The 24,855-nt window shown below is 50.1% G+C and overlaps 1 protein-coding gene across 1 annotated transcript in view; it reads left to right on the top strand.

Moving 5' to 3' along the window:
* Positions 1-23,698, top strand: part of LOC308128585 (nucleosome-remodeling factor subunit BPTF-like) — a 49,507-nt gene extending 25,809 nt beyond the window's left edge. The window contains 26 exon segments of the mRNA XM_080494197.1: positions 470-594; positions 852-980; positions 1,105-1,255; positions 1,438-1,477; positions 1,571-1,802; positions 2,386-2,523; positions 8,652-8,782; positions 9,393-9,396; positions 9,399-9,506; positions 9,924-10,044; positions 10,046-10,121; positions 11,323-11,494; positions 11,497-11,562; positions 11,639-11,682; positions 11,685-11,829; positions 11,832-11,911; positions 12,134-12,247; positions 12,491-12,652; positions 12,929-13,011; positions 15,011-15,236; positions 15,370-15,671; positions 16,934-17,107; positions 17,574-17,766; positions 17,983-18,067; positions 21,189-21,375; positions 23,566-23,698. Coding sequence (XP_080350323.1) covers positions 470-594; positions 852-980; positions 1,105-1,255; positions 1,438-1,477; positions 1,571-1,802; positions 2,386-2,523; positions 8,652-8,782; positions 9,393-9,396; positions 9,399-9,506; positions 9,924-10,044; positions 10,046-10,121; positions 11,323-11,494; positions 11,497-11,562; positions 11,639-11,682; positions 11,685-11,829; positions 11,832-11,911; positions 12,134-12,247; positions 12,491-12,652; positions 12,929-13,011; positions 15,011-15,236; positions 15,370-15,671; positions 16,934-17,107; positions 17,574-17,766; positions 17,983-18,067; positions 21,189-21,375; positions 23,566-23,599 — 3,322 coding nt within the window. The 3' untranslated portion in view covers positions 23,600-23,698.
* The last annotated feature ends 1,157 nt before the right edge of the window (positions 23,699-24,855 follow it).

The following is a 24,855-nucleotide window of genomic DNA, read 5'->3' as shown; positions in this document are numbered from 1 at the left end:
TGTTCACTCTCAGAGCAGCAGTTTTACTCACAACGACGCAATGGAGGAAGGATTTCTTTCCATTCGGAAAGTTTTCCCTGATTGACGACCTCCTGCCACCGAGCTGCGTCTTGAGAAAAGCCCGAAAAGGTTTTTGAGATTTTAAAGGCTGGTCGAAAAATACAAAGTGTCAGAGTCTGAGCTCCGTGAATGTAAACATAAAAGCCTTTCTTTGTACCTCAACAAAACATCAAAGACCTCCACCTGTTTTATCTCTTCCTCTCTTTGATCAAACTGCAGTGCGCTTCTTGTACCTCCGGTTCCACAAACCCAAACCTTCGCCAGTACTCGTAAAACAGTTTGTGTTTCTGGTAGTTGTGTTTATATCACTGCTTAAAAATGGTATTCTGCTACGAAGCGTCCGGATGACACTTCCTGCAGGCCTGGAAAGTGTTTTCTCGTATTTATTCACGGCGTTTGAAACGAGCAGGTACCGGCTGCAGACGGTGAAGTCTCTGGCGGGAGTGAGCCTCATGCTCCGGCTCCTGTGGGCGTCTCTGCGATGGGACGACATGGCCGTCAAACCGTCCGCCGCCGTGGGAACCACACGTACAGGTACAACCCCACATCCTACAACCATCCCATCAGAATACCCGTCATTCGCAAAACAAACCCCACAAAGAAACAGGATCACCTGGAAACTGTAACTTTCCACTGTGCTGTTTTTCCAACATTTTGTTGGTCCAAAGAAACAAAAGTTGCAAGAAACGTCAGTGAGTTTGTTTGTGTGTTGGAGTGGATTTCCTCCATGGTGTCGGACTCTCCTCCTTACCACCGTACCAACTCAGCCCTATCCCCACTCATTGCTACAGAGACCTCCGACACTGAAATCACCACCACCGAGATCATAAAGCGCCGCGACGTGGGACCCTACGGCATCCGGTCGGAGTACTGCATCCGCAAAATCATCTGCCCCCTCGGCGTGCCCGAGACCCCCAAAGGTAAAGGAGGCCCCCCCCCCCGTCCAAAGACCCGTCAGACCAGCGTTCCACCGCCTGATCGGCTCTGGATAACCACCACATTGACTGAACGCAAACCGCGTCTTTCACCGTATGTCATTTGCAGAGATCCACACCCCCCAGAGGAAGGGTCTGCGCTCCAGTGCCTTGCGCCCCAAGAAGCCCGAACCGGCCAAGCAGACGGGTCCGGTGGTGATGGAGACCTGGGTGGCCGAGGAGGAGCTGGACCTCTGGGAGATCAGGGCCTTCTCAGAACGGTCAGACGTCCTTCTGACCAGGCTGCTGCAGGAGTCTGTGTAGTTTAAGATGTAGTTTATAGAGAATAGTCTAATAGAATGTCCAGCAGACCAGAGTCCTTGTTGGACGAGTGTGAGAGTATCTGACATCTTGTCAGAATTGAAGGTTTGTCCATGTAAAACAAGCCTTTCTGTGTTTCCAGGGTGGAGAAAGAGAAAGCTCAAGCAGCAGAGCAGGCTAAGGTGAGCAAGGCGCCATGAAAACACTGTTCTACCCGGTACCTTGGCGATTCTCGCCCCGTCTTAACGTGCCGATCGGCGTTTTTCCCCTCCCAGAAGCGTCTGGAGCAGAAGGCGGGCTCGGTGGTCACCGTCACCCCGGCCGGAACGCCGGCGTCCGCCGCCATCACGCCCAAAGTCCTGGTGGGCTCGCTGTCCACCCCGGGCTCCCCCGGCACCACCAAGGTGGTGCTGTCCACCAAGATGGGGACGCCGGTCACGTTCCAGCAGAACAAGAACTTCCAGCAGTCGTTCGCCACCTGGGTCAAACAGGGTCAGAACTCGCAAGGTACGTGAAGAAGAGCGGCGTCGGTTTTCAGTCTCGGTTCTGTCCCCGTCCACACTGGGTCCAGACCGGGGTGGAGGACTGACGGAGCAGGACGTCCTGGACACGGTCCAACACAGGTTCTTATCAAAGGGGACGAATGACGACGTCCCGCCGCTGCTGAGCCACAGTGTGAATGTGTGTGTGAGCAGTTTCCTGTTTGTCTTCGTCTCGGGGACTTGTGACCCGTCCAGAATGTCCGTCCTTCACCCTGGAGGACAACTCCCTGTTCTCTTCCAGCGCCAAGCTGGACAAAACTATATCGACGATAAATGGATGGATCATAAACTATTTTTGCTGCTAAATGTGACTTAACAAAATAACATTTAAATGTATTTTTTTCTTTTAGTTTTTCTGAACAATATGTTTTTAAACTCGTTGGTTATCATTATATTTACTGAACACTGTCGTCCTCCTTGTCATTAATTGCCGATCACTGAGCGAGTCGACCAGCAGAGTCTCAGCCCGTATTCACTTCTTGGGGTTCACGAGGATCCTTCAACTCAAACTCTCTGCTCTTCTGCTTTGTTTCGTGTCGTTTGTCCAGACGCCACCGTGGCGACGTCGGGGGGACACACCTTCCAGATTACGGGGACGTCGGTGGGCGGGAAGGTTGTGACCACCAAACTGCCGCTGCCCGCCAACAGCAAGATCGTCACCGTCAACGTCCCCACTTCACAAGGGGGTACGTCTGTTCAGTCAGTCGTTCAGTCTGTTCAGTCAGTCGTTCAGTCAGTCGTTCAGTCAGTCGTTCAGTCTGTTGTTCAGTCTGTTGTTCAGTCGTTCAGTCTGTTGTTCAGTCTGTTGTTCAGTCTGTTGTTCAGTCAGTCGTTCAGTCAGTCGTTCAGTCTGTTCAGTCAGTCGTTCAATCTGTTGTTCAGTCAGTTGTTCAGTCTGTTGTTCAGCCTGTTGTTCAGTCAGTCGTTCAGTCAGTCGTTCAGTCTGTTGTTCAGTCTGTTGTTCAGTCAGTCGTTCAGTCTGTTGTTCAGTCAGTCGTTCAGTCTGTTGTTCAGTCTGTTCTTCAGTCTGTTATTCAGCCTGTCGTTCAGCCTGTTGTTCAGTCAGTCGTTCAGTCTGTTGTTCAGTCTGTTGTTCAGTCTGTTGTTCAGTCAGTCGTTCAGTCTGTTGTTCAGTCTGTTGTTCAGTCAGTCGTTCAGTCTGTTGTTCAGCCTGTTGTTCAGTCAGTCGTTCAGTCAGTCGTTCAGTCTGTTGTTCAGTCTGTTGTTCAGTCAGTCGTTCAGTCTGTTGTTCAGTCAGTCGTTCAGTCTGTTGTTCAGTCTGTTATTCAGCCTGTCGTTCAGCCTGTTGTTCAGTCAGTCGTTCAGTCTGTTGTTCAGTCTGTTGTTCAGTCTGTTGTTCAGTCAGTCGTTCAGTCTGTTGTTCAGTCTGTTGTTCAGTCAGTCGTTCAGTCTGTTGTTCAGTCTGTTGTTCAGTCAGTCGTTCAGTCAGTCGTTCAGTCTGTTGTTCAGTCTGTCGTTCAGTCTGTCGTTCAGTCTGTTGTTCAGTCTGTCGTTCAGCCTGTTCTTCAGCCTGTTCTTCAGTCTGTTGTTCAGTCAGTCGTTCAGTCAGTCGTTCAGTCAGTCGTTCAGTCTGTTGTTCAGTCTGTTGTTCAGTCTGTTGTTCAGTCAGTCGTTCAGTCAGTCGTTCAGTCTGTTGTTCGGTCTGTTGTTCGGTCTGTTGTTCGGTCTGTTGTTCAGTCTGTTGTTCAGTCTGTTGTTCAGTCTGTTGTTCAGTCAGTCGTTCAGTCTGTTGTTCGGTCTGTTGTTCGGTCTGTTGTTCGGTCTGTTGTTCAGTCTGTTGTTCAGCCGGACGGAGGGACATTACATCACTGGACATTTCCCTCCATCATAAACCATTTCAGGGTCGCTGGATTTTCTTTTCTCCACTATGGAAGTAAAACTGTCATCAGATTCTGAATTCCAATTTCTAACTCTGAATTTTTTCACCATCGAAATCAGACTTTGAATTTTAAAAGCCGTCGAATTTCAAGTACGTATCTTTTTTTGCTTCTGATATTTTTTTCAATTTCCAAAAATATTCAGTGCGTAAAAATTCAAACATGTCTAAAAATTCAGCTGCAAAAAAAAATTTCAGCTGCAAAACAGCCATTATATCAGCTGGATTTTTTTACAGCTGAATTGTTTTGCAGCTGGATTTTTTTTACAGCTGGATTGTTTTGCAGCTGGATTTTTTTGCAGCTGGATTTTTTTACAGCTGAATTTTTTTGCAGCTGGATTTTTTTACAGCTGAATTGTTTTGCAGCTGGATTTTTTTACAGCTGAATTGTTTTGCAGCTGGATTTTTTTTACAGCTGGATTGTTTTGCAGCTGGATTTTTTTTACAGCTGGATTTTTTTACAGCTGGATTGTTTTGCAGCTGGATTTTTTTGCAGCTGGATTTTTTTACAGCTGAATTTTTTTGCAGCTGGATTTTTTTACAGCTGAATTGTTTTGCAGCTGGATTTTTTTACAGCTGAATTGTTTTGCAGCTGGATTTTTTTTACAGCTGGATTGTTTTGCAGCTGGATTTTTTTTTGCAGCTGGATTTTTTTGCAGCTGGATTTTTTTGCAGCTGGATTTTTTTACAGCTGAATTTTTTTGCAGCTGGATTTTTTTACAGCTGAATTGTTTTGCAGCTGGATTTTTTTTACAGCTGGATTTTTTTGCAGCTGGATTTTTTTGCAGCTGGATTTTTTTACAGCTGAATTGTTTTGCAGCTGGATTTTTTTTACAGCTGGATTTTTTTGCAGCTGGATTTTTTTGCAGCTGGATTTTTTTACAGCTGAATTTTTTTGCAGCTGGATTTTTTTACAGCTGAATTGTTTTGCAACTGGATTTTTTTACAGCTGAATTTTTTTGCAGCTGGATTTTTTTACAGCTGAATTGTTTTGCAGCTGGATTTTTTTTACAGCTGAATTTTTTTGCAGCTGGATTTTTTTACAGCTGAATTGTTTTGCAGCTGGATTTTTTTTACAGCTGAATTGTTTTGCAGCTGGATTTTTTTTACAGCTGGATTGTTTTGCAGCTGGATTTTTTTACAGCTGAATTTTTTTGCAGCTGGATTTTTTTACAGCTGAATTGTTTTGCAGCTGGATTTTTTTACAGCTGGATTGTTTTGCAGCTGGATTTTTTTTGCAACTGAATTTTTAGACACTAAAAAAATTTTAATTAAAAAAAAAAATCCTTACTTGAAATTCGACAGCTTTTAAAATTCAAAGTCTGATTTTGATGTTAAAAAAATTCAGAGTTAGAAATTGGAATTGAGAATCTGACGGCACAGTTTTCCTTCCATGCCCGTGGGGTGTTTAAAACGTGAATCGGGGCGTCGTGAGCAGCTCCCTGTGGCAGCGCCTCCGGACGTCTCAGGCTGTTTTCATTCATTTAACACTGTTGGTTTTAGGCGCCGCCGACCGACAGATTTACACTCTACAAATTGGACATAAATCGCTCACTCCTGTATTCCTTGTTCGTCACGACCAATGAAGCCAAATACCTTTTATGTATTTATTTATTTATTTTTCCAACTTTTTTTTTTTTTCAATTTTAAACCCAACAACTTAGAAGAGCCGTACGTCTCCGGTGTTTATTCATCACTTCTACACAAGCTCTCTTTGAGAAATGATCCCAGCTTCACTCACTTTGAATCTCTCGTCTCCTTTAGACGTGTTTTATGTTCACCGAGGACACAAGTCACAACAAAAGTATTTACATTTAATAGCTGGACGTGTTAGAATAATATACATTAGCTCATAAAAATCAGAAAATAACGCTGGAAGAAATCTACCATGAAAAATTGGAATTCGCAATTGTGGTGAGAAACGAATGTGATCAGAAGAAGAAATCCAGACGTTAAAACTTGATGCCATGATGATCAATATCTATATATACCATGCAAAAAATAAAGAGAAGTCACTAGAAAGTGGTTGAAGCCAGCTTAAACGCTTCTCTAAGAGTGATGTGAGATTAATGGGAATATTAAAACGGGACTTTGTGTCTCATAATGAATCCGACTGTCTTTTATTCCCAGAGATTCACTGCTGCAAGTGAAGAACATGAAACACAGAGAGGCAGGAGGGGTTTCACTCTCCCTTATTGCCATTCAGGCTAAAATCCATGTAACTGACATTTATCATGTAAATATGAATTGAGTTCTTCATATGATTAATTGTGAACTCTTCTTTTTTTGCCTGAAATAAATCAATAGAACAAAAAGAATAATAAAACAGTGCAGGACATTTTGGTAGAAGGAGGAAAAGCAGAGAATGTTCTAATCTTGTTCAGCTCTCAGGACTTCCCTCCTCCAGACGTTACCCTGAAGGAGAAGCGAGGTTCAGGTGGAGTTTAACGGTAACATGTGACTGTCGGCCTGTTTTCTTTGGAAGGGCTGAAGGAAGTGAGGCAGGAAAACAAGTTTACCCTGAAGTCCACACAGGTAGTCCTCTATGCAGGACTCCACCTCCTCCACCCTCTGCTGAGTCAGGGTGGACTCCTCCACCTCTCCACTCCTCCACCTCTCCTCTCAGCGAGCCCCGACTCCTCCACCTCTCCACTCCTCCACCTCTCCACTCCTCCACCTCTCCTCTCAGCGAGTCCCGACTCCTCCACCTCTCCACTCCTCCACCTCTCCACTCCTTCACCTCTCCACTCCTCCACCTCCACCTCTCCACTCCTCCACCTCTCCACTCCTCCACCTCTCCTCTCAGCGAGTCCCGACTCCTCCACCTCTCCATTCCTCCACCTCTCCACTCCTCCACCTCTCCTCTCAGCGAGTCCCGACTCCTCCACCTCTCCACTCCTCCACCTCTCCACTCCTTCACCTCTCCACTCCTCCACCTCTCCACTCCTCCACCTCTCCACTCCTCCACCTCTCCTCTCAGCGAGTCCCGACTCCTCCACCTCTCCACTCCTTCACCTCTCCACTCCTCCACCTCCACCTCTCCACTCCTCCACCTCTCCACTCCTTCACCTCTCCACTCCTCCACCTCTCCACTCCTCCACCTCTCCACTCCTCCACCTCTCCACTCCTTCACCTCTCCACTCCTCCACCTCTCCACTCCTCCACCTCTCCTCTCAGCGAGTCCCGACTCCTCCACCTCTCCACTCCTCCACATCTCCACTCCTCCACCTCTCCACTCAGCCGACTCCTCCACCTCTCCTCTCAGCGAGTCCCGACTCCTCCACCTCTCCACTCCTTCACCTCTCCTCTCAGCGAGTCCCGACTCCTCCACCTCTCCACTCCTTCACCTCTCCTCTCAGCGAGTCCCGACTCCTCCACCTCTCCACTCCTCCACCTCTCCTCTCAGCGAGTCCCGACTCCTCCACCTCTCCACTCCTCCACCTCTCCTCTCAGCGAGTCCCGACTCCTCCACCTCTCCACTCCTTCACCTCTCCTCTCAGCGAGTCCCGACTCCTCCACCTCTCCACTCCTTCACCTCTCCACTCCTCCACCTCTCCACTCCTCCACCTCTCCACTCCTCCACCTCTTCTCTCCACCTCTCCACTCCTCCACCTCTCCACTCCTCCACCTCTCCTCTCAGCGAGTCCCGACTCCTCCACCTCTTCTCTCCTCCACCTCTCCACTCCTCCACCACCTCTCCACTCCTTCACCTCTCCACTCCTCCACCTCTCCACTCAGCCGCTCCATAGAAAAGCAGTGTGACGTAGTTTCCTGCTGGGTGGAGGAGGAAGAGCGTCTCATGGTTTCCATCCTCCGCCGGCCTCACGTGAGCTCAGGACGAATATGAAACGCCGCCTTTGTCGCTTTCAAGTTGAGAAGTAGGATGTGAATTCATGCATCATTTATGAGGGGGGGCGGGGGGGGGGTTTACCTGCTCAGCTAATATTTACCAGTGGACACATCAGAAGCAGGAAGTGCAGCAGAGTCATGTAGTGAGACGTCTGGACAGGAGGACGCTTGTCCCCTGGAGACATGGACGCTCTGCTCACGCTGGAATCGTGTTTGACACCTGAGGGTTTTCAAGCTGCCCCCCCCAGGGGTGAGTGTGGGTCAAGCTGCCCCTCCAGGGGTGAGTGAGGGTCAAGCTTCCCCCCCCCCCCCCCCAGTGGTGAGTGTGGGTCAAGCTGCCCCCCCCCAGGGGTGAGTGTGGGTCAAACTGCCCCCCCAGGGGTGAGTGAGGGTCAAGCTCCCCCCCCCAGTGGTGAGTGTGGGTCAAGCTGCCCCCCCCAGTGGTGAGTGAGGGTCAAGCTGCCCCCCCAGGGGTGAGTGTGGGTCAAACTGCCCCCCCCAGGGGTGAGTGTGTGGGTCAAGCTGCCCCCCCCCAGTGGTGAGTGAGGGTCAAGCTGCCCCCCCCCCCCAGTGGTGAGTGAGGGTCAAGCTGCCCCCCCAGGGGTGAGTGTGTGGGTCAAGCTGCCCCCCCAGTGTGAGTGAGGGTCAAGCTGCCCCCCCAGGGTGAGTGTGTGGGTCAAGCTGCCCCCCAGTGTGAGTGAGGGTCAAGCTGCCCCCCCAGGGGTGAGTGTGTGGTCAAGCTGCCCCCCCAGTGTGAGTGAGGGTCAAGCAGCCCCCCCAGTGTGAGTGAGGGTCAAGCTGCCCCCCCAGTGTGAGTGAGGGTCAAGCTGCCCCCCCAGTGGTGAGTGTGGGTCAAGCTGCCCCCCCCCCAGTGGTGAGTGAGGGTCAAGCTGCCCCCCAGTGTGAGTGAGGGTCAAGCTGGTGTTGGAATATTCCAATAAGAAGAATTGATCCAGAATCCTGACGATGTAGAATCTTCTGTTTGATTCTCCTGAAGCTTTGATCTGCAGCTGTGAGTCACTCATGCTCTTCTTCTCCCCCCCCCCCCCCCCCCCTCCTGCTCCTCAGGTGTGGTCCAGCAGAAGGTGTTGGGCATCATCCCGTCCAGCTCAGCAGGTGGAGGTCAGACCTACACCACCTTCCAGCCCCGCAGCACCACCCTGAACATCCGGCCCAACACGCCCGGCTCCCAGCAGCAGGTACCGCTGCCTCCATCCCGCTCCGCGAGACCAGAACCTTGTTTCCCCGGAACACGACTGGTTGATGATCACCAACACGTCACAACCAGTTGTTTTTAAACCACACCTTCTTTCCTCGCTGCCACACGTTGCTTCTTCTCTTCATCCACTGTTCGTTTCATCATGGAAAGTCCAGAACTAGAAGAATCGTTGATTGTTTGTATTGTTGACTTTATTTGAAGGCTCGATATTTAAAATTCAGTTTAACTTGGGAAAGAGACAGACACTCTCACTCGTTGCACTTTTTAATACGTTTTACAGCCTTCAGCTCAAAATCAAAGTATTTATCCGAGTCGCAAGATGTTCGGCTCTTTTCAAATTGTCAACCGTCCCTTCCACACTTCGCCATGTGGCTCTGCAGCGTCTCCCGCCGGCTACTGGTCTGGAGAAACTCTCATTCACACCTTCAGGTCCAAACCAGGCGTTGGCAGAAGCACAAATTCATTTTTAAAAACACTCATCAGAGTGAAAAAAACCCACAAGTTGTGTTGAATTCTGTTGTTTTGCGAGTCGAGGGAAGGAAACGCCGGTTTTGAAGCGGCTCCTCGGTGTTTTCTGCTCCGTCTGGCAGGTTCTGCAGGCGGCGGCCAAATCCGTCCTGGGATGACGGTGATCCGGACGCCGATCCAGCAGACCGGCGCCGTGGGGAAGACCATCCTCAGGACGCCGCTGGTGGTCCAGCAAGGTACGTACGGAACATCAGAACCACCAAAGCAGCTCTTCACTTTGTGTTTTCTAATCTCACTGATGAAAACTGACTTTCCTGCACGAGCGTCACGTCGTATCAACCATCATCGTTTGTGTCGCTCAATGTTTCTTTTCTTAACTTTTTGAAGTGCGTATATAATTGTGTAAGGTGATTTTTAATCTGCTGATTCAGCGTCTCAGAATCAAAGACATCCAGTGTTTTAAAGTAAAGAAGGTCATTTTCTGGAATATCTCAGATTCTCCATCATTCAGTCCTTTCTCACCGAGGTGAACGAGGAAACGCCGTCATGTTTTCTCTGTAACGTTCACGTTGCGTGAGACGTTTGTGATCAAAGGTCACTCAAAGCAAGCGGCCGCTGCGGCGCCTTGTGACGGTCCGGCGGGTGTGTTGCAGGTCAGGGCGGTCAGCAGCTGGTGACACAGATCATCCGTGGTCAAGCTGTTTCCACGGCCATCTCCGCAGCCAGTCCCGTCGCCACCGTCACCGGCCAGGGAGGCACCGGCACGGCCGGCAGGGGCCCCCCGGCCCCCCCGGGCCCCGGGCCAGGGCCAGGTCAAACTCACGCTGGCCCAGCTCACCCAGCTCACGCAGGTCGGTGGGACAGGAAACCTCTTTTAAGTTACTTTTAAACTGCAAAGTGACTGTGATGGTCTGAGTCCAGTCCGGTCCGCCCCCCCCCCCCCCCCCCCGAAGGCCTCGTGTGTTTGGACGGGCCGACACCCGACACCTCTGTGAGCGGCACGCCGCCTCCTCAACGGGGGGGGGGGATGTTTGTAATTTGACACCAGCGTCGGAGCGTAACCAAGAGCTGGACAGAAAGCGTCCAAACTGAGCGTTCACAATGTGAAGTCTGAAAGAAGTTAGTTCAACGTGAGGGTTACCTTCTCGTTGGACTCGTGGTCGAGGTTCAGTCGGGGGTGGGGGGGGGGGGGGGGGGCGTTAAAGGTGCATTATGTAATATGAATTATTGTAATACCAGACAAAGTAATTAACTCAATCGTTCCTCTGTGTTAAAGACAAGTGAGAGATGTTCTGCAGGTCGACCTCCCGAAATCAGCAGCTTTTACAATTTCAGTAATTGTTGCAGTGCAGGTTTGCACCACAAGGTGGCGTATTGAGTCCATAACAGCAGGACGGCTTATCCAATCCAATACAATCCACTTTATGTATATAGCACATTTAAACAACAAAGCGTTTCCAAAGTGCTGCACATGAGACTGCACATAAAAACAATCAAACTAAAACAATGCAAATTAGCTCCAACACTAAAGTATAAAACCATCAATAAAAATAAAAACAGATTCAAAACTACAAACACATTAAAAAACTACAAATTAGAATAAAACAATTTAAAAGAAATATAAAAATGCTTAAAAAGCAATAAAATAAATAAGAACAATAAAATAAATAAAAATCTTAGATCCTTGCTAAAATCTTAGATCCTTGCTAAAGTCTTAGATCCTTGCTAAAATCTTAGATCCTTGCTACTACAATGATCGTCGACATGATAAGTCTGAATGTCAGTAACTCAATCTGGACAAACTGCAGCGATCAACCAAGAAGTGTGAAAACTCAACTAAACTCCGTAACGGCAGAGGATGATGAATAACAAACACGTTATATTTCCCAGCGAGGCCGATCCCTTGTGAAGGAGGAATCAGATTACTGAAGAGACTCTGCATCCTCAGCTGGAATTGCATATTTTTAAAAAAAAATCTATTTTGGATGGCTCTGCATTGTAGAAAGAAAAGAAGAATTGTTGTGTTTAGCCTTTATTTGCTGCCCTGCACAGAAGCAGCAGGGGGTCTCCGGCGTGGAGCGACCGCCCGGTGCTGCCGGTGCCCAGCAGGCCCTCACCGTGATGGTCCAGGGCCAGGCCAGACCACCGGCCAGCTGCAGGTCATTACCTCAGGGGGTCACCGTCATCCCAGGGCCCGGCCAGCAGCTCATGCAGGCGGCGCTGCCCACGGCCAGGTGCAGCGCTTCCTCTTCACGCCACTGGCCGCGGCGGCCACGCCCACCTCCGGCACAAGTAGGACCAGAACCACCGCTTTACACTTCAGATCAACACCCGTTGCTAAAGTTCCCTCCTTGTCTTTTTCCCCCAGCCACCGCCGTTCCCAGCCAGCCCAGCTCCGCCTCCAGCAAGGCCCGGCCCAGCAGGCCGCTGCGCCCATCCAGCCCGGGGCCTCCCCGGTGGCCACCACCAGCACCCCCTTGTCCACCGCCCCCCAGGGCCAGCTGCCTCCCCAGACGCAGGCGCACATGCCCATCCAGTCTCCCACCTCGCTTCAGGTCAAGACCCGGGGGGAACCGCGCAGCTGCAGCTGCAGCAGACGCCGCAGCTCATCAGCGTGTCGGGGCTGCAGCAGCAGGTCCAGGTACGCCGGGCCACACTCTGACCTTCTGACCTTCTGACCTTCTGTCACCTGGAGCTCGGCAGCCGTCACAACATGTTGCTCGGGTGTCCGGAAGCAGCAGAAAACAAATAAATAGACGTTAGATACTCTCCAGTGTAGTCACGATCAAAGTACGCCGTTTCTTTTTAAACTTGCATAAGAAGAAGCACGTTGTCGTTGACTGCGTTCTCTGTGCGGCTGCAGGTTCTGGCTCAGCTGCAGGCCCAGCAGGGGGCCGGCTCGCTGCCACAGCACATCAAACTGCAGCTCCCCATCCAGATCCAGCAGAGCGGGACCAGCTCCGCTCAGGGAGGACAGGTGAGGAGGGCCACACACGTTCCCACATCTGTATTTTTAGTGCTGTAGAGTCGCAGGCTTGAACGAACTGATAAGGTTTGTGAAATAAACAACATGAAAACATCTGGAATTTATCATCAAACCGCACTTTTATATTCAACTTTAAGCAGTCGCTTAATTTTTGTTTAGTGGAGAAACGTCGACCCGGCCGGGTTAAATCCAGCTCCGCTTGACGTGGAACTAAATAATGTGACTCGTGCACAGATGGGGAACGTGGTGACCATCCAGGCCGCCTCGGTCCAGGAGCAGCTGCAGAGGATCCAGCAGCTCCGCGAGCAGCAGCAGCAGAAGAAGAGACAAGCTGCTGAGGCCAAGCGAGAGCTGGCGCTCAGCGCCGCCAGCCAGAGTGACATCATCCAGAAACAGGTGTGTGTGCGTGCGTGCAGCTCATCACTAAAACCTTCCAGCCCATAAAGCACATAAACACTGAGGCAGTTTGTTCTTCCGGCCCCCTGCCGCCTCCGCCCCGTCACTCTTCTACAATCAGTCATGACGAGTAAACAAACTCTTTTCATCACCGAGCGCTGAGTCATGTTTACACTGACCTTCATATGCTTGGATGTATTGGCCGCCCGTCTCCTGTGAATAACTTGTGCAGTTCCAGCAGGGAGGTTTGTTCTGACGTGTTCTGTGCCGCTGCAGGTGGTGATGAAGCAGAACGCCGCCATCGAGCACCTGAAGCAGAAGAAGACCATGACGCCTGCAGAGAGAGAAGAAAACCAGAGTTGGTGTCACAGGAGCCCAGATGTTCGATTGAGACCCACCTGTAGGGTTCTGTAACCATGGTTACGCAGCGGTCCCTCCTTTCGCCTCCATGTTGGGAGTCGCTGCAGCGGCAGGGAGCCTCTGGTGGTATGGCTGCCGGTGTATGGCTGCCGGTGTATGGCTGCCGGTGTATGGCTGCCGGTGTATGGCTGCCGGTGTATGGCTGCCGGTGTATGCCGCCGGTGTATGGCCGCCGCCCCCCCCGGGACCCTGCAGCAGGAACACCAAGATACATTTTAAAGTGATCAATGCCTGATGAGCTGGGTGTCCAGACTGACTGAGACGCAGTGAACGAAGCTGAGAAACCCAAAAGTTCAGCGTCTCCCGTCTTCTTCCTGCCGCCAAACGCTGACGAAGCTCCGGTTTTAATGCCCGTCCGTATTTAAATCCTCCTGCGAGCTTCACACCACGTCTATTCAAAGCCTTTTTTTTCAGTGTCTGCTGTCATATTTGCTGCTGGTTGTCAGAAAGCAACAGGAGCAGCCCGGTGTCTGAGGCGACCCGGCGCCGACCTGACAGGCGGGTGTTTATGTCCACACTCCACCTTCACATGGAGCTGAAACACCACCTGACCTCCGCTCGCCTCTGCTGCTCCGCCTCTTCCCTCCTCTCTCACCGTTCAACCCTTCTTCTCTCCTCCGTCTCGCTCGGCGGCAGAGCTTCGCCTCCACTCGCTCTCTCTGGGGCTTTTCACTGTGAACCTGCAGCCTTGACCGACCTTTGACCTCCGCAGCCATGGACGTGTTGCTGTTATTCACACAAACACGCGCTGAGCGAGGCGACAGCTTTCGACCAGAGTTGTGAACGTTGGCGAACAGCAGTGAAGCCATGATGTGGCTGACGGTCGTTTGAAGGGTTAAACAGAACGTCTCTTCTCGGTTAACGGACGACAGAATGTCCTGCAGGTTAACGGCTTCACGCTCCACTTTGGGCTCCTCCAGGCTGAGTCCAGCTGCTGGCCTCATCATGACCTGTGAAGCTCTGTCCAGAACTCTGTCCAGTATTGTGTCCATCAGGGGACAGACCCCGACTCATGACGGAGACTCTTAGTGGGACGAGTGTCAGGAAGGTGGAGGTTGAAGGTGAAGTGTTTTAGAATCAGCAACAGTATTAAGTGTAAACACTTAGCAGTGAGTGTTCCTGGAGCTTCACACAGCAGGGAGCCAGAAATACTCTGTTCATCTGCCATGAGGAAAGTTAACCCTTCGGGTTTTGCAGCAGCTTTGTGAAGCAGCATTGTTTGGACTGGGAATCCACCGTGACCCTCTGGATCCATTTCTCCCTCTGTGACTGACTGAACACTCTGGATTTCCCCCCCCCCCCAATTAAACTGAAGAAAGGGGATATTTAACTGTAGATTTTCCTCCAGTAATGACCAACACTCCTATCCATTTACAAAAGATTGTAATAAATGACAAATAGTATTTCTGTCTTAAAAATGTGAGTGATCACAACTCCTCGTGATCCATTTAACAAATATAAGAGATGTAGAGCATCTGCTTTGCTGCAGACTGAGAGATGTAGACTGACACATGAGAACACCCACCATTAGTTAAATATCAGGACTTATTAGACAGACGGGTCCAATAGTCCTCATTGCAGAGCCACAAGTTCACCTATTCATCATGATTGCAGACTAATGGAGGGAACCACAGTATCCACACACACACACACACACACACACACACACACACACACACACACACAGAGGCCCCCAGCAGCTCCATTCTGGGCCTCCAGGTCTTTTCCTGAACCGTTTCCATCTCGGTTCTGTTTCCCAACATTCCAAAGATCAAAGATCAGGTGAAGCAGCGTCACTGAGCGTGACTGAAGGTGTGACCTGGTCCATTTTAAGCTCCGCCCCCCCCCCCCCCCCCCCCCCCCCCCCGATCTGGGCGGAGCTTAAAGGTGGCGTGTTGAACAGAATCTTCTCATCACATTTGGTGTGTGTCTCTTCAGGATGATCGTTTGCAACCAGGTGGTGAAGTTCCTCCTGGATCGGATCGACAAAGACGAGCGGCAGGCGGCCAAGAGGAAGAAGAAGGAGGAGGTGGTGGAGGCCAAGAGGAGGCTGGCCAACGCCAGCAAGCTGTCCTCGCTGCTGTACCGCCACAAGGAGAGCCTGAAGATGGAGATCCTGAAGAAACGGACCCTTCTGGACAAGGAGCTGCAGCTGGAGGCGCAGGTACGGAGAAGCATCGCCATGACGACGAGGCAGAGCCTCACGGGACCACGGCGTTCTGTTTAAAACTTGTTGTTTCGATGTAGAACTGAGAACTTTGACCATAACGTTCCATTCCTTGGGTTGGGACCTCCAGGAGGACCTGAAGAAGGACCTGCTGAGGATGAGGAGGGAGAAGGAGAAGGAGAAAGCTCAGGCCGCCGCCCAGCAGGCGGCTCAGGCCGCCGCCGCCGCTGCCGCCGCCCACAACCACCAGCAGCAAACCTCGACACACACACACCTCACTGCCTCACACAAGAGGAAGCGGGAGGAGGAGAGGGAGGCGGCGGCAGCAGCCAAGTCCAAGAAGAAGAAGATGATCTCCACCACCAGCAGCAAGGAGAACAAGAAGGACACCAACCTGTACTGCATCTGCAAGACGCCCTACGACGAGACCAAGTACGGCCGCGCGTCGCTGTAGTACCGCTCATCCAATCAATCAGTCAATCAATCAATCAATCAATCAATCAATCAGCCAAATTGTATTTGTATAGCCCTTTACAATAACCCAGTGGTACCCAAAGTGCTATACAACAAAACAATACATTACGAAACAAATACAAGAATAATACATTAAAACAATACATTAAGAAACAAATACAAGAATAGTACATTAAAACAATACATTAAGAAACAAATACAAGAATACATAAAACACAGGTCTGACTGGGAGGAGCCACGGTGCTGCAGGTTGGTGAAGCTTCCAGAGATTCATAAAAACAGAGCATACAGAATAAATACTCTGCCCTAGACTGAGTTAAAGTCCAACTTAAAAATGAGTTTTCAGCTTTGATTTAAAAAGGCGGAGATCAGTAGTGGTGCGAATGTCGGGGGTCAGTTTGTTCCTCAGTCTGGGAGCAGCAACACCTCTCTGTTTATATCTCCACCTTGGAACGTCTCGAAGAAGCTGAGCTGAAGAACCAGGGCCCTCCAGGGTCACTGGAGTTAGAATATCAGACAGGTAAGAAGAACCAGGGTCACTAGAGTTAGAATATCAGACAGGTGAGAAGAACCAGGGTCACTAGAGTTAGAATATCAGACAGGTAAGAAGAACCAGGGTCACTAGAGTTAGAATATCAGACAGGTAAGAAGAACCAGGGTCACTAGAGTTAGAATATCAGACAGGTAAGAAGAACCAGGGTCACTAGAGTTAGAATATCAGACAGGTTAGAAGAACCAGGGTCACTAGAGTTAGAATATCAGACAGGTGAGAAGAACCAGGGTCACTGGAGTTAGAATATCAGACAGGTAAGAAGAACCAGGGTCACTGGAGTTAGAATATCAGACAGGTGAGAGGAACCAGGGTCACTAGAGTTAGAATATCAGACAGGTAAGAAGAACCAGGACATTGATGGCATTAAAAACAAACAACAGAAGTTTAAAATCGATTCTGAAAGGAACTGGAAGCCGGTGGAGAGACACGTGAAGTGATGGACGGCCGCTGGAAACACAGTTACTGGGAGATTAGATTACATCACACAGTCGGAAAGAACTTTAAAAACCTGAGGGGAACCTTTGTCAATGTTTTTCACAGCAGTTCAGGTCAAAAAACATGTTTTGGTTCTCGCTAGTAAAACTCCAGCTCAGAGGACACGTCTCCCTTGTGACATCATCAACCTGTCTGTGTCTCCTGGGTGATTTTGTCCTTGTCCTCACTGAAGGTTCTACATCGGCTGCGACCTCTGTACCAACTGGTACCACGGGGACTGTGTGGGCGTCACGGAGAAGGAGGCCAAGAAGATGGACGACTACATCTGTGTGGAGTGTAAACAGGGTCAGGAGAGCAGCACGGAGGAGCTGTACTGCATCTGCCATACGCCCTACGACGAGTCCCAGTGAGAACCCTGTCTGTCTGTCTGTCTGTCTGTCTGTCTGTCTGTCTGTCTGTCTGTCTGTCTGTCTGTCTGTCTGTCTGTCTGTCTGTCTGTCTGTCTGTCTGTCACAGAATACTTCATCAAGTACAAGATACAGAAATACGAATGTGAAACACAGAAATGATCATTTATTAAGGAGGCTTGATGTGTTTGTCTTTATGGATCAATAATCTTGATGGATCAATTCTTCATCAATACATAAGATCAAGTGAAAAGCACAGAACCGTCAACAAAACAATCCATACTTCCTCCAGGACGTGGCCTCTTGTTTCCACATGTTCTTCCAGCATTTAAGTGTTTATAACAACTCTGTTACGTTGTTATTAACCAAGTCAATGACCTGCTTGTTCTTCTCTCTATCTTGTCATGAGATCAAAGAGATCAAAGCTCCCGCTGGACGCTGAACAACAGAATGTTGTGTTGGCAGGTTTTACATCGGCTGCGACCGGTGCCAGAACTGGTACCACGGCCGCTGCGTGGGCATCCTGCAGAGCGAGGCCAACCACATCGACCAGTACGTCTGTCCTCAGTGTCAGTCCACCGAGGACGCCATGACCGTCTTCACCCCGCTCACCCACAAGGACCACGACGGCCTGAGGAGGATCCTGCGCTCCTTACAGGTGAACGTCCTGAGAGAGGGGGGGGGCAGACAGAGGGAGAGAGAGGGGAGGGAGAGAGAGAGAGAGAGACGGAGAGAGGGGGGGAGGGAGTGGGAGAGACAGACAGCGGGAGAGAGAGAGAGAGACAGAGAGAGAGAGAATCTGTGTTGACCCACCTGCTTTCACTGGACTTTGTTTTCTCTTGCATCTTGACTTTGATCTCCCCCCCCCCCCCAGACCCATAAGATGGCCTGGCCCTTCCTGGAGCCCGTTGACACCAACGACGCCCCGGACTACTACAGGGTGATCAAGGAACCAATGGGTGAGTGGAGGAAGGGTGGATGTTGGGTGGGTGGATGTTGGGTGGGTGGAAGAAGGGTGGATGTTGGGCGAGTGGAGGAAGGGTGGAGGAAGGGTGGATGTTAAACCAGAGCTTCTCCCAGCGGGTGGAGTTTCTCTGGATAATCCTCTTTTCACTAAGCGTCTCCCTGCTGGGCCGTCTCCCTGCTGGGACGGTCTCCCTGCTGGGCCGTCTCCCTGCTGGGACGGTCTTCCTGCTGGGACGGTCTTCCTGCTGGGACGGTCTCCCTGCTGGGACGGTCTCCCTGCTGGGGCGGTCTCCCTGCTGGGACGGTCTCCCTGCTGGGGTGGTCTCCCTGCTGGGGCGGTCTCCCTGCTGGGACGGTCTCCCTGCTGGGACGTCTCCCTGCTGGGCCGTCTCCCTGCTGGGGCGGTCTCCCTGCTGGGACGGTCTCCCTGCTGGGACGTCTCCCTGCTGGGACGGTCTCCCTGCTGGGCCGTCTCCCTGCTGGGACGGTCTTCCTGCTGGGACGGTCTTCCTGCTGGGACGGTCTCCCTGCTGGGACGGTCTCCCTGCTGGGACGGTCTTCCTGCTGGGACGGTCTCCCTGCTGGGACGGTCTCCCTGCTGGGACGGTCTCCCTGCTGGGGCGGTCTCCCTGCTGGGACGGTCTCCCTGCTGGGGCGGTCTCCCTGCTGGGACGGTCTCCCTGCTGGGACGTCTCCCTGCTGGGGCGGTCTCCCTGCTGGGGCGGTCTCCCTGCTGGGGCGGTCTCCCTGCTGGGACGTCTCCCTGCTGCGGCGGTCTCCCTGCTGGGGCGGTCTCCAGTCGTCCTCCTGGGCGGAGCAGGAAATATCCAACGTGTGAATGTTTACAACTGAGTGATTTCAACTCAGAACCTGGCCTCCGGTCTGTGGACGCCTTCATGGAACCGTCTTCTACCATAACGACTCTACGTGTCTCACTGGACCGTCTCACTTCTACAAGTCGTCCTCTGGAGGTCTTCTCATGCACTTTGCTGTTTGATGTGACGCCGACCAGAGAGAAACATCTGGATCTTTGTAGAGTTCAGAGCAGTTGGTTCTCATGTTCCAGCTCATTTACTGCTCTGTTCACGGTTCACTGTCTTTATTTATCAATTCACTGGAGATTAGTTTAGTTTGTTCTCACTTCTCTTGGAAAGCAGCACAACGAGTCTCCTACTGGATGCAGTGACGTCGTCACGCTGGCGAGGAACGTCTCTTCTGCTTCACCTGACGAGATTCAATAGTTGTGAAAAAGTGACGGTCGGGGAAATTCAGGTTGTTCCATTAGTGATTACCAAGTAACTTCTGCTTTTCTTCCTCTTGTCTCAAACTAGCAATAGAATGTTAATGACAGAGTTTGGGATTAAATAGCTATTATAACATTGAGGCGGGTGAATTAAGTGTTTATTCCTCTCCAGTCGTACGCAACATACATGCTAGGTAGTACTACAGTACGCTACAGCTAAAACTAGTGCAAGTAACACTACGTCTACGTCTTAGTTTCCATCGACACATAATGAATATGATTGAATGCGATGATTTGCTGTACAAAGTAATAACAGGCTGATTTGGTTCTCTTGTGTTGTTTTTTTATTGCTATGTGGAATTGTGTTTTTCTTCGTGATTTCTTTGTGATGTACCCAAAACATCTGGTTGAAATTGAAGTCAGTGATGCAGATTGAGCAGGTTTTGATGGGACGTTGCATGTTTGTTAGAAGTGGGACTCGCTGCTGGAGGATCGTCGGCCTGCTCCCGGCGAGGAGGTCAAACTGCCTCCGTACAGATGCTTTTATTGTGGAATTGCTTTGGAAGCAGCAGCCGTCTCCAGTCTGGTTCCCGCCTGTGGTCCGGAGGACGGCCTCAGGCCTCCGACTCGGATCAAACCGCCCAGAGAAATGTGGACCTGCGTCAACGGAGCTTTTTTTTCATCTTCCATACAAACAAACCGTTAATGAGCCGGTCGGGGTCTGCAGGGCTCCCCGTGGAAAAGGCCCGGTCCCACACTCGGCTCCTGTTGGCCTGCAAGCTCTACCCCCCCCCTCCCCCCTACCCCCTCCCACAGAAAAGACAGAAAAAAGAGCTTGTTGATTTACAAGAAGGAAAAAAACCGGCTGCTGCCGTTGGTCGTTTCTGGAGGCTTTGAAGATGAAATGACTGAGAAGAAGGGGGCCTTTGATAATGACCAGGGGGTGGGGGGGACTGCTGGCCCACTTGGTCCAGGGGCCCCGCTCCGGTGGGTCTCAGCCTGGGGGCTCCACGCCCCTCAACCTTCTCTTGTGGCCCCTCTTGCCTGTGGGGGTCTTCTCTGCACTCTGTCTGGTGCCTGCTGGGTTGGGGTGTGACTCTCTGGGGGGGGGTCCCCGGGGCCTCTCCGGGTCTGGGGGCCACCGGGTGCCGGGGTGGCGGCATTCGTTCAATTATCAAAATCAGGTTATTTTATTGTTGCTTCTTTGTTCATTTATATTCCTGCTTCAAAATCATATTCCTGTCTAGATAGAGTTGCTCAGGTTGCGTAATCTAGAAAATCATGTTACTGTCTAGATAGAGTTGCTCAGGTTGCGTAATCTAGAAAATCATGTTACTGTCTAGATAGAGTTGCGTAATCTAGAAAATCATGTTACTGTCTAGATAGAGCTGCTCAGGTTGTTTAATCTAGAAAATCATGTTCCTGTCTAGATAGAGCTGCTCAGGCTGGTTTAGTATTTATGGACAAAATATAATCAACATCAGTCTGTGATTCAGATCTTTTTCTTTGGCTGCAGAGAAGCCTTGAAGGCCTTGAAGGCCTTGAAGGCCTGACGGTGCACCACTGTCAGGACGTAACTCACAATCAGATTCAGAATATTTTCTTTTTTTTTTTTTTCTTGCAGAATTAAAAAAAATATTCTTGCAGAATATTTACATTTTTTTGCAGAATTAAAAAAAAAATTTTCTTGCAGAATTTTTGGATTTTTTTTTCGCAGAATATTTTATAAAAAAAATTTTTCTTGCATAATATTTAATTAAAAAGTTTTTTCTTGCAGAATATAATTTTTTTTTGGCAGAATATTTTATGAAATTTTTTTTTCTTGCAGAATATGTAATTTTGACGACGCGTCTTGCGCTCTGTCCCTGCAGACCTGTCCACCATGGAGGAGAGGTTACAGAAACGGGAGTACGTCAAGCTGACAGAGTTCGTAGCAGACATGACCAAAATCTTCGACAACTGCCGATACTACAACCCCAGCGACTCGCCGTTCTACCAGTGTGCCGAGGTTCTCGAGAACTTCTTCGTCCAGAAGCTCAAAGGCTTCAAAGCCAGCAGGTAAGGTGGTGGGGGGGGGGGAGGAAGGGGCGGAGCTAAAGCAGGGGGGTGGAGTCGGAGAGTGACGAGACTCAATCAGCAGCTTCATCTCGTTTCATTTCCTTGATTTACCCGGAAACAAAAGTCCAGCTTTGAGTGGAAGTTTCCTCTGCAGCTTCATTTCCCTGCTTCTGCACCACCTTCACATTCTCCATCTGTTCACACAGGAACACCACCTCTGTCCACTGGGTGGCGCTGGCATGATATTGACTAGTCGAATATCTAAAAGTAAATACGTTTGAAAAATACCCCAGCACAACGTGACGGGAGGATTTTTTTCATGCACCATTTAGAAACAACCTTTTTTATTTTTAATATTCTATTCATAACAATTCATTTCTCACAGTCCAGCCTGTTTTGGTACAAACTGATGAAAGCTCATTATTCTGCTGACAAAACTGCAGAGTTTGAAGTGAAAATTCTAGTTTATATATTTTATATAGTGCTGTCAATGGATTAAAACATTAACTAATTAATTGCACAATCTTCTGTGATTAATTACAATGTAATAACGTGTGAACTTTGCTATTAAGGACGTAAAACCACAACATCTGTGTGCAGAGAATTTCTACATTGTGAATTTCTCTTGGAGATCATTAGAGTATTTATCTATCTATCATTCTAAGCTTTTCCAAGAAACATTATTCAGGCTGGAGCTTCAGTGTTTGATCAGCTGGTGATCACAAGACCTGGACCTGGACCTGGACCTGAATCTAAACCTGAACCTGAACCTGAATCTGAATCTGAATCTGAATCTGAATCTGAATCTGAACCTGAATCTAAACCTGGTTCTGAACCTGAATCTAAACCTGAACCTGAATCTGAATCTGAATCTGAACTGCAGACAAACAGCAGCATGTATTGACGCCATCCATTCTCTCTCTCTCTCTCTCTCTCTCTGTCTCTCTGTCTCTCTGTCTCTCTCTCTCTCTCTCTCTCTGTCTCTCTGTCTCTCTCTCTCTCTCTCTCTCTCTGTCTCTCTGTCTCTCTGTCTCTCTCTCTCTCTGTCTCTCTGTCTCTCTCTCTCTCTCTCTCTCTCTCCCTCTCTATCTCTCCCCTCTCTCTCTCCCTCTCTCTCTCTCTCTCTGTCTCTCTCTCTGTCTCTCCCCCCTCTCTCTCTCTCCCTCTATCTCTCTGTCTCTCTCCCCCCCTCCCCCTCTCCCTCTCTCTCTCCCTCTCTCTCTCTCTCTGTCTCTCCCCCCTCTCTCTCTCTCCCTCTGTCTCTCTCCCCCCCTCCCCCTCTCCCTCTCTCCCTCTCCCTCTCCCTCTCCCTCCCCCCCCCTCTCTCTCTCTCTCTTGCAGATTGTGATGTCATACTCCTGGGTCCCGTGTCACTTAAATCAATCAAACAAACAAACAAACAATTTGAGATCCTGGACGTTGAAGTTTTTAACTCGTTGAAAACGTCGTTAAAAACTCATAAATCAAGTCACACGTCAGGTGTGAATTTTCAGAATCACAGGAAATGGAAGACGTTTCTCCTGTCCAGCGTCGGCGGCCATGTTGGTAGAACAGTCGAGGGAATGAACTTTCCCATATTCGTGTAACTTGATGACATTTTGTTCAGGCTGAAGTTGAATCAGGCAAAATGTGAAGTTTTGCTGAGCTCGTCTTTCCTCTGCCGAGACGTCAGTTTGAAATCCTCTGATCGCAGCGTCTCTCCGAGCTGATCCCCGCAGGTTTACCTCATTTCTCAAGTCAAATAAAGCATGCAGCATTTAGTAGTTTGTTTTAACCCACTGTACTCATGTGTAATGTTACTTTCTGTTCATATAACATTGTGAAGGACTATTTGTGAGTTCTAAAGGAAATATTGATAGAAACTGTAAAGATAGATTCAAAATCTAGTCTAGTTTTCCTATTTGAAATACGGCCAGCTTGTCAGTCTCCTTTTCTTTTTTAAAGTACAAAATAAAGACATGGTCCTTGTACATACGTCGTTGGACGGGCGTCACGTCACACGTTAGACCAACATGGCTGCTGGGCGACCCGCTGGCATCCCACTCCTGGTTTTGTACAGATGTTTTGTACGCCCCCCCCCCCCCCCCCCCCCCCCAGGCATATTTTTGTCATATTGTAAAAAGCTTTTAATAAAAAAGAACAGAAAACAGAGTTTTCCAACAGTGTTTTCCCTCCTTTCTTTGCCTGTAGGTCTCATAACAACAAGCTCCAGTCGAGCCCTTAGCTCCTCCTAGGAAAGACTAAAACACACAAACTAACCCAGACGTCAAAGACCCGCCTGGTTCTGAGCACAGCTGCTGGTCCTGGTCGGGCTGCGCTTGATCTGGACTCCCCCCCCCAACCCTACCCTCCCCCCTAACCCTAACTCCCCCAACCCTAACCCCCCGCCCCCTAACCTCCCCAACCCTCCCCCCTAACCCTAACTCCCCCAACCCTAACCCAAACCCCCCTTGCCTCCCCAACCCTAACCCCCCCGCCCCCTATCCTCCCCAACCCTAACCCTAACTCCCCCAACCCACCCACCCCAACCCTAACCCAACCCAAACCCCCCTTGCCTCCCCAACCCTAACCCCCCGCCCCCTAACCTCCCCAACCCTAACCCAAACCCCCCTTGCCTCCCCAACCCTAACCCCCCCGCCCCCTAACCCCCCGCCCCCTAACCTCCCCAACCCTAACCCAAACCCCCCTTGCCTCCCCAACCCTAACCCTAACCCCCCGCCCCATAACCCCCAACCCTACCCCCCCAACCCTAACCCAAGTGTACTATCCAGCCCCGCCCCCATGTAAACCCCCCCCCCCCCCCCCCCCGGTCCAGCCAGCCATGGCCCCTCACCACTGGGACAGAAGTGAAGAGGGAAGAGTTTCAGACGTCGGTCGACTTCAGCAGCAGCAATCGTCTCTTTTTGTGTTTCCTGTGAAGCAAAGTGTTCTTTCACTTTTCATAACCCCCCCCCCCCCCACACACACACACACTGCCCCCCCCCCCCCCCCCCCACCCCATTCAAATATCACTGAAGGTACATTTGCACAGTAATCCAGCGCCGGCTGCTTCTTTCGATTCCTCATCAGATGAAAGGGGTTCGTTCCTCCGACTCTCCTGGAGCCTCTCAGGTTTCGCTCTGCATGAAGCAGGAACCTCGTCTGGAAACTCCACGTCTCATTTATCGTATCGGCCAGTCGGGAATCTCACTGCCCTTCAGCTTGGATCAGGGATTCGACGTTTTTAAAGTGTGGCACAATGAGCAGCCCTCCTGACAGTTACTTTTACAATAAGAGTTCTTACAGTGTGGCTGGACGTGTTCGTCACTGCGGCCAACTTCACCTGGCTTTGTGCCATTAATTCATCCAGATAAATATTATTCAGCCTTCCTAATCACTATTTTTCACATTGTTGGCTTCTTTAAATTTACAATGATTCCATTATTTGGTGCTCCACCCGAACGTTTTTTACTTTAAAATCTATTATTGTTGGAGTCCGTC

The sequence above is a fragment of the Blennius ocellaris genome (assembly GCF_963422515.1).
Source record: "Blennius ocellaris genome assembly, chromosome: 3".
Lineage (NCBI taxonomy): Eukaryota > Metazoa > Chordata > Actinopteri > Blenniiformes > Blenniidae > Blennius > Blennius ocellaris.
Note: the sequence above shows the minus strand (reverse complement) of the source record. Positions and strands in the feature narration are given on the sequence as shown.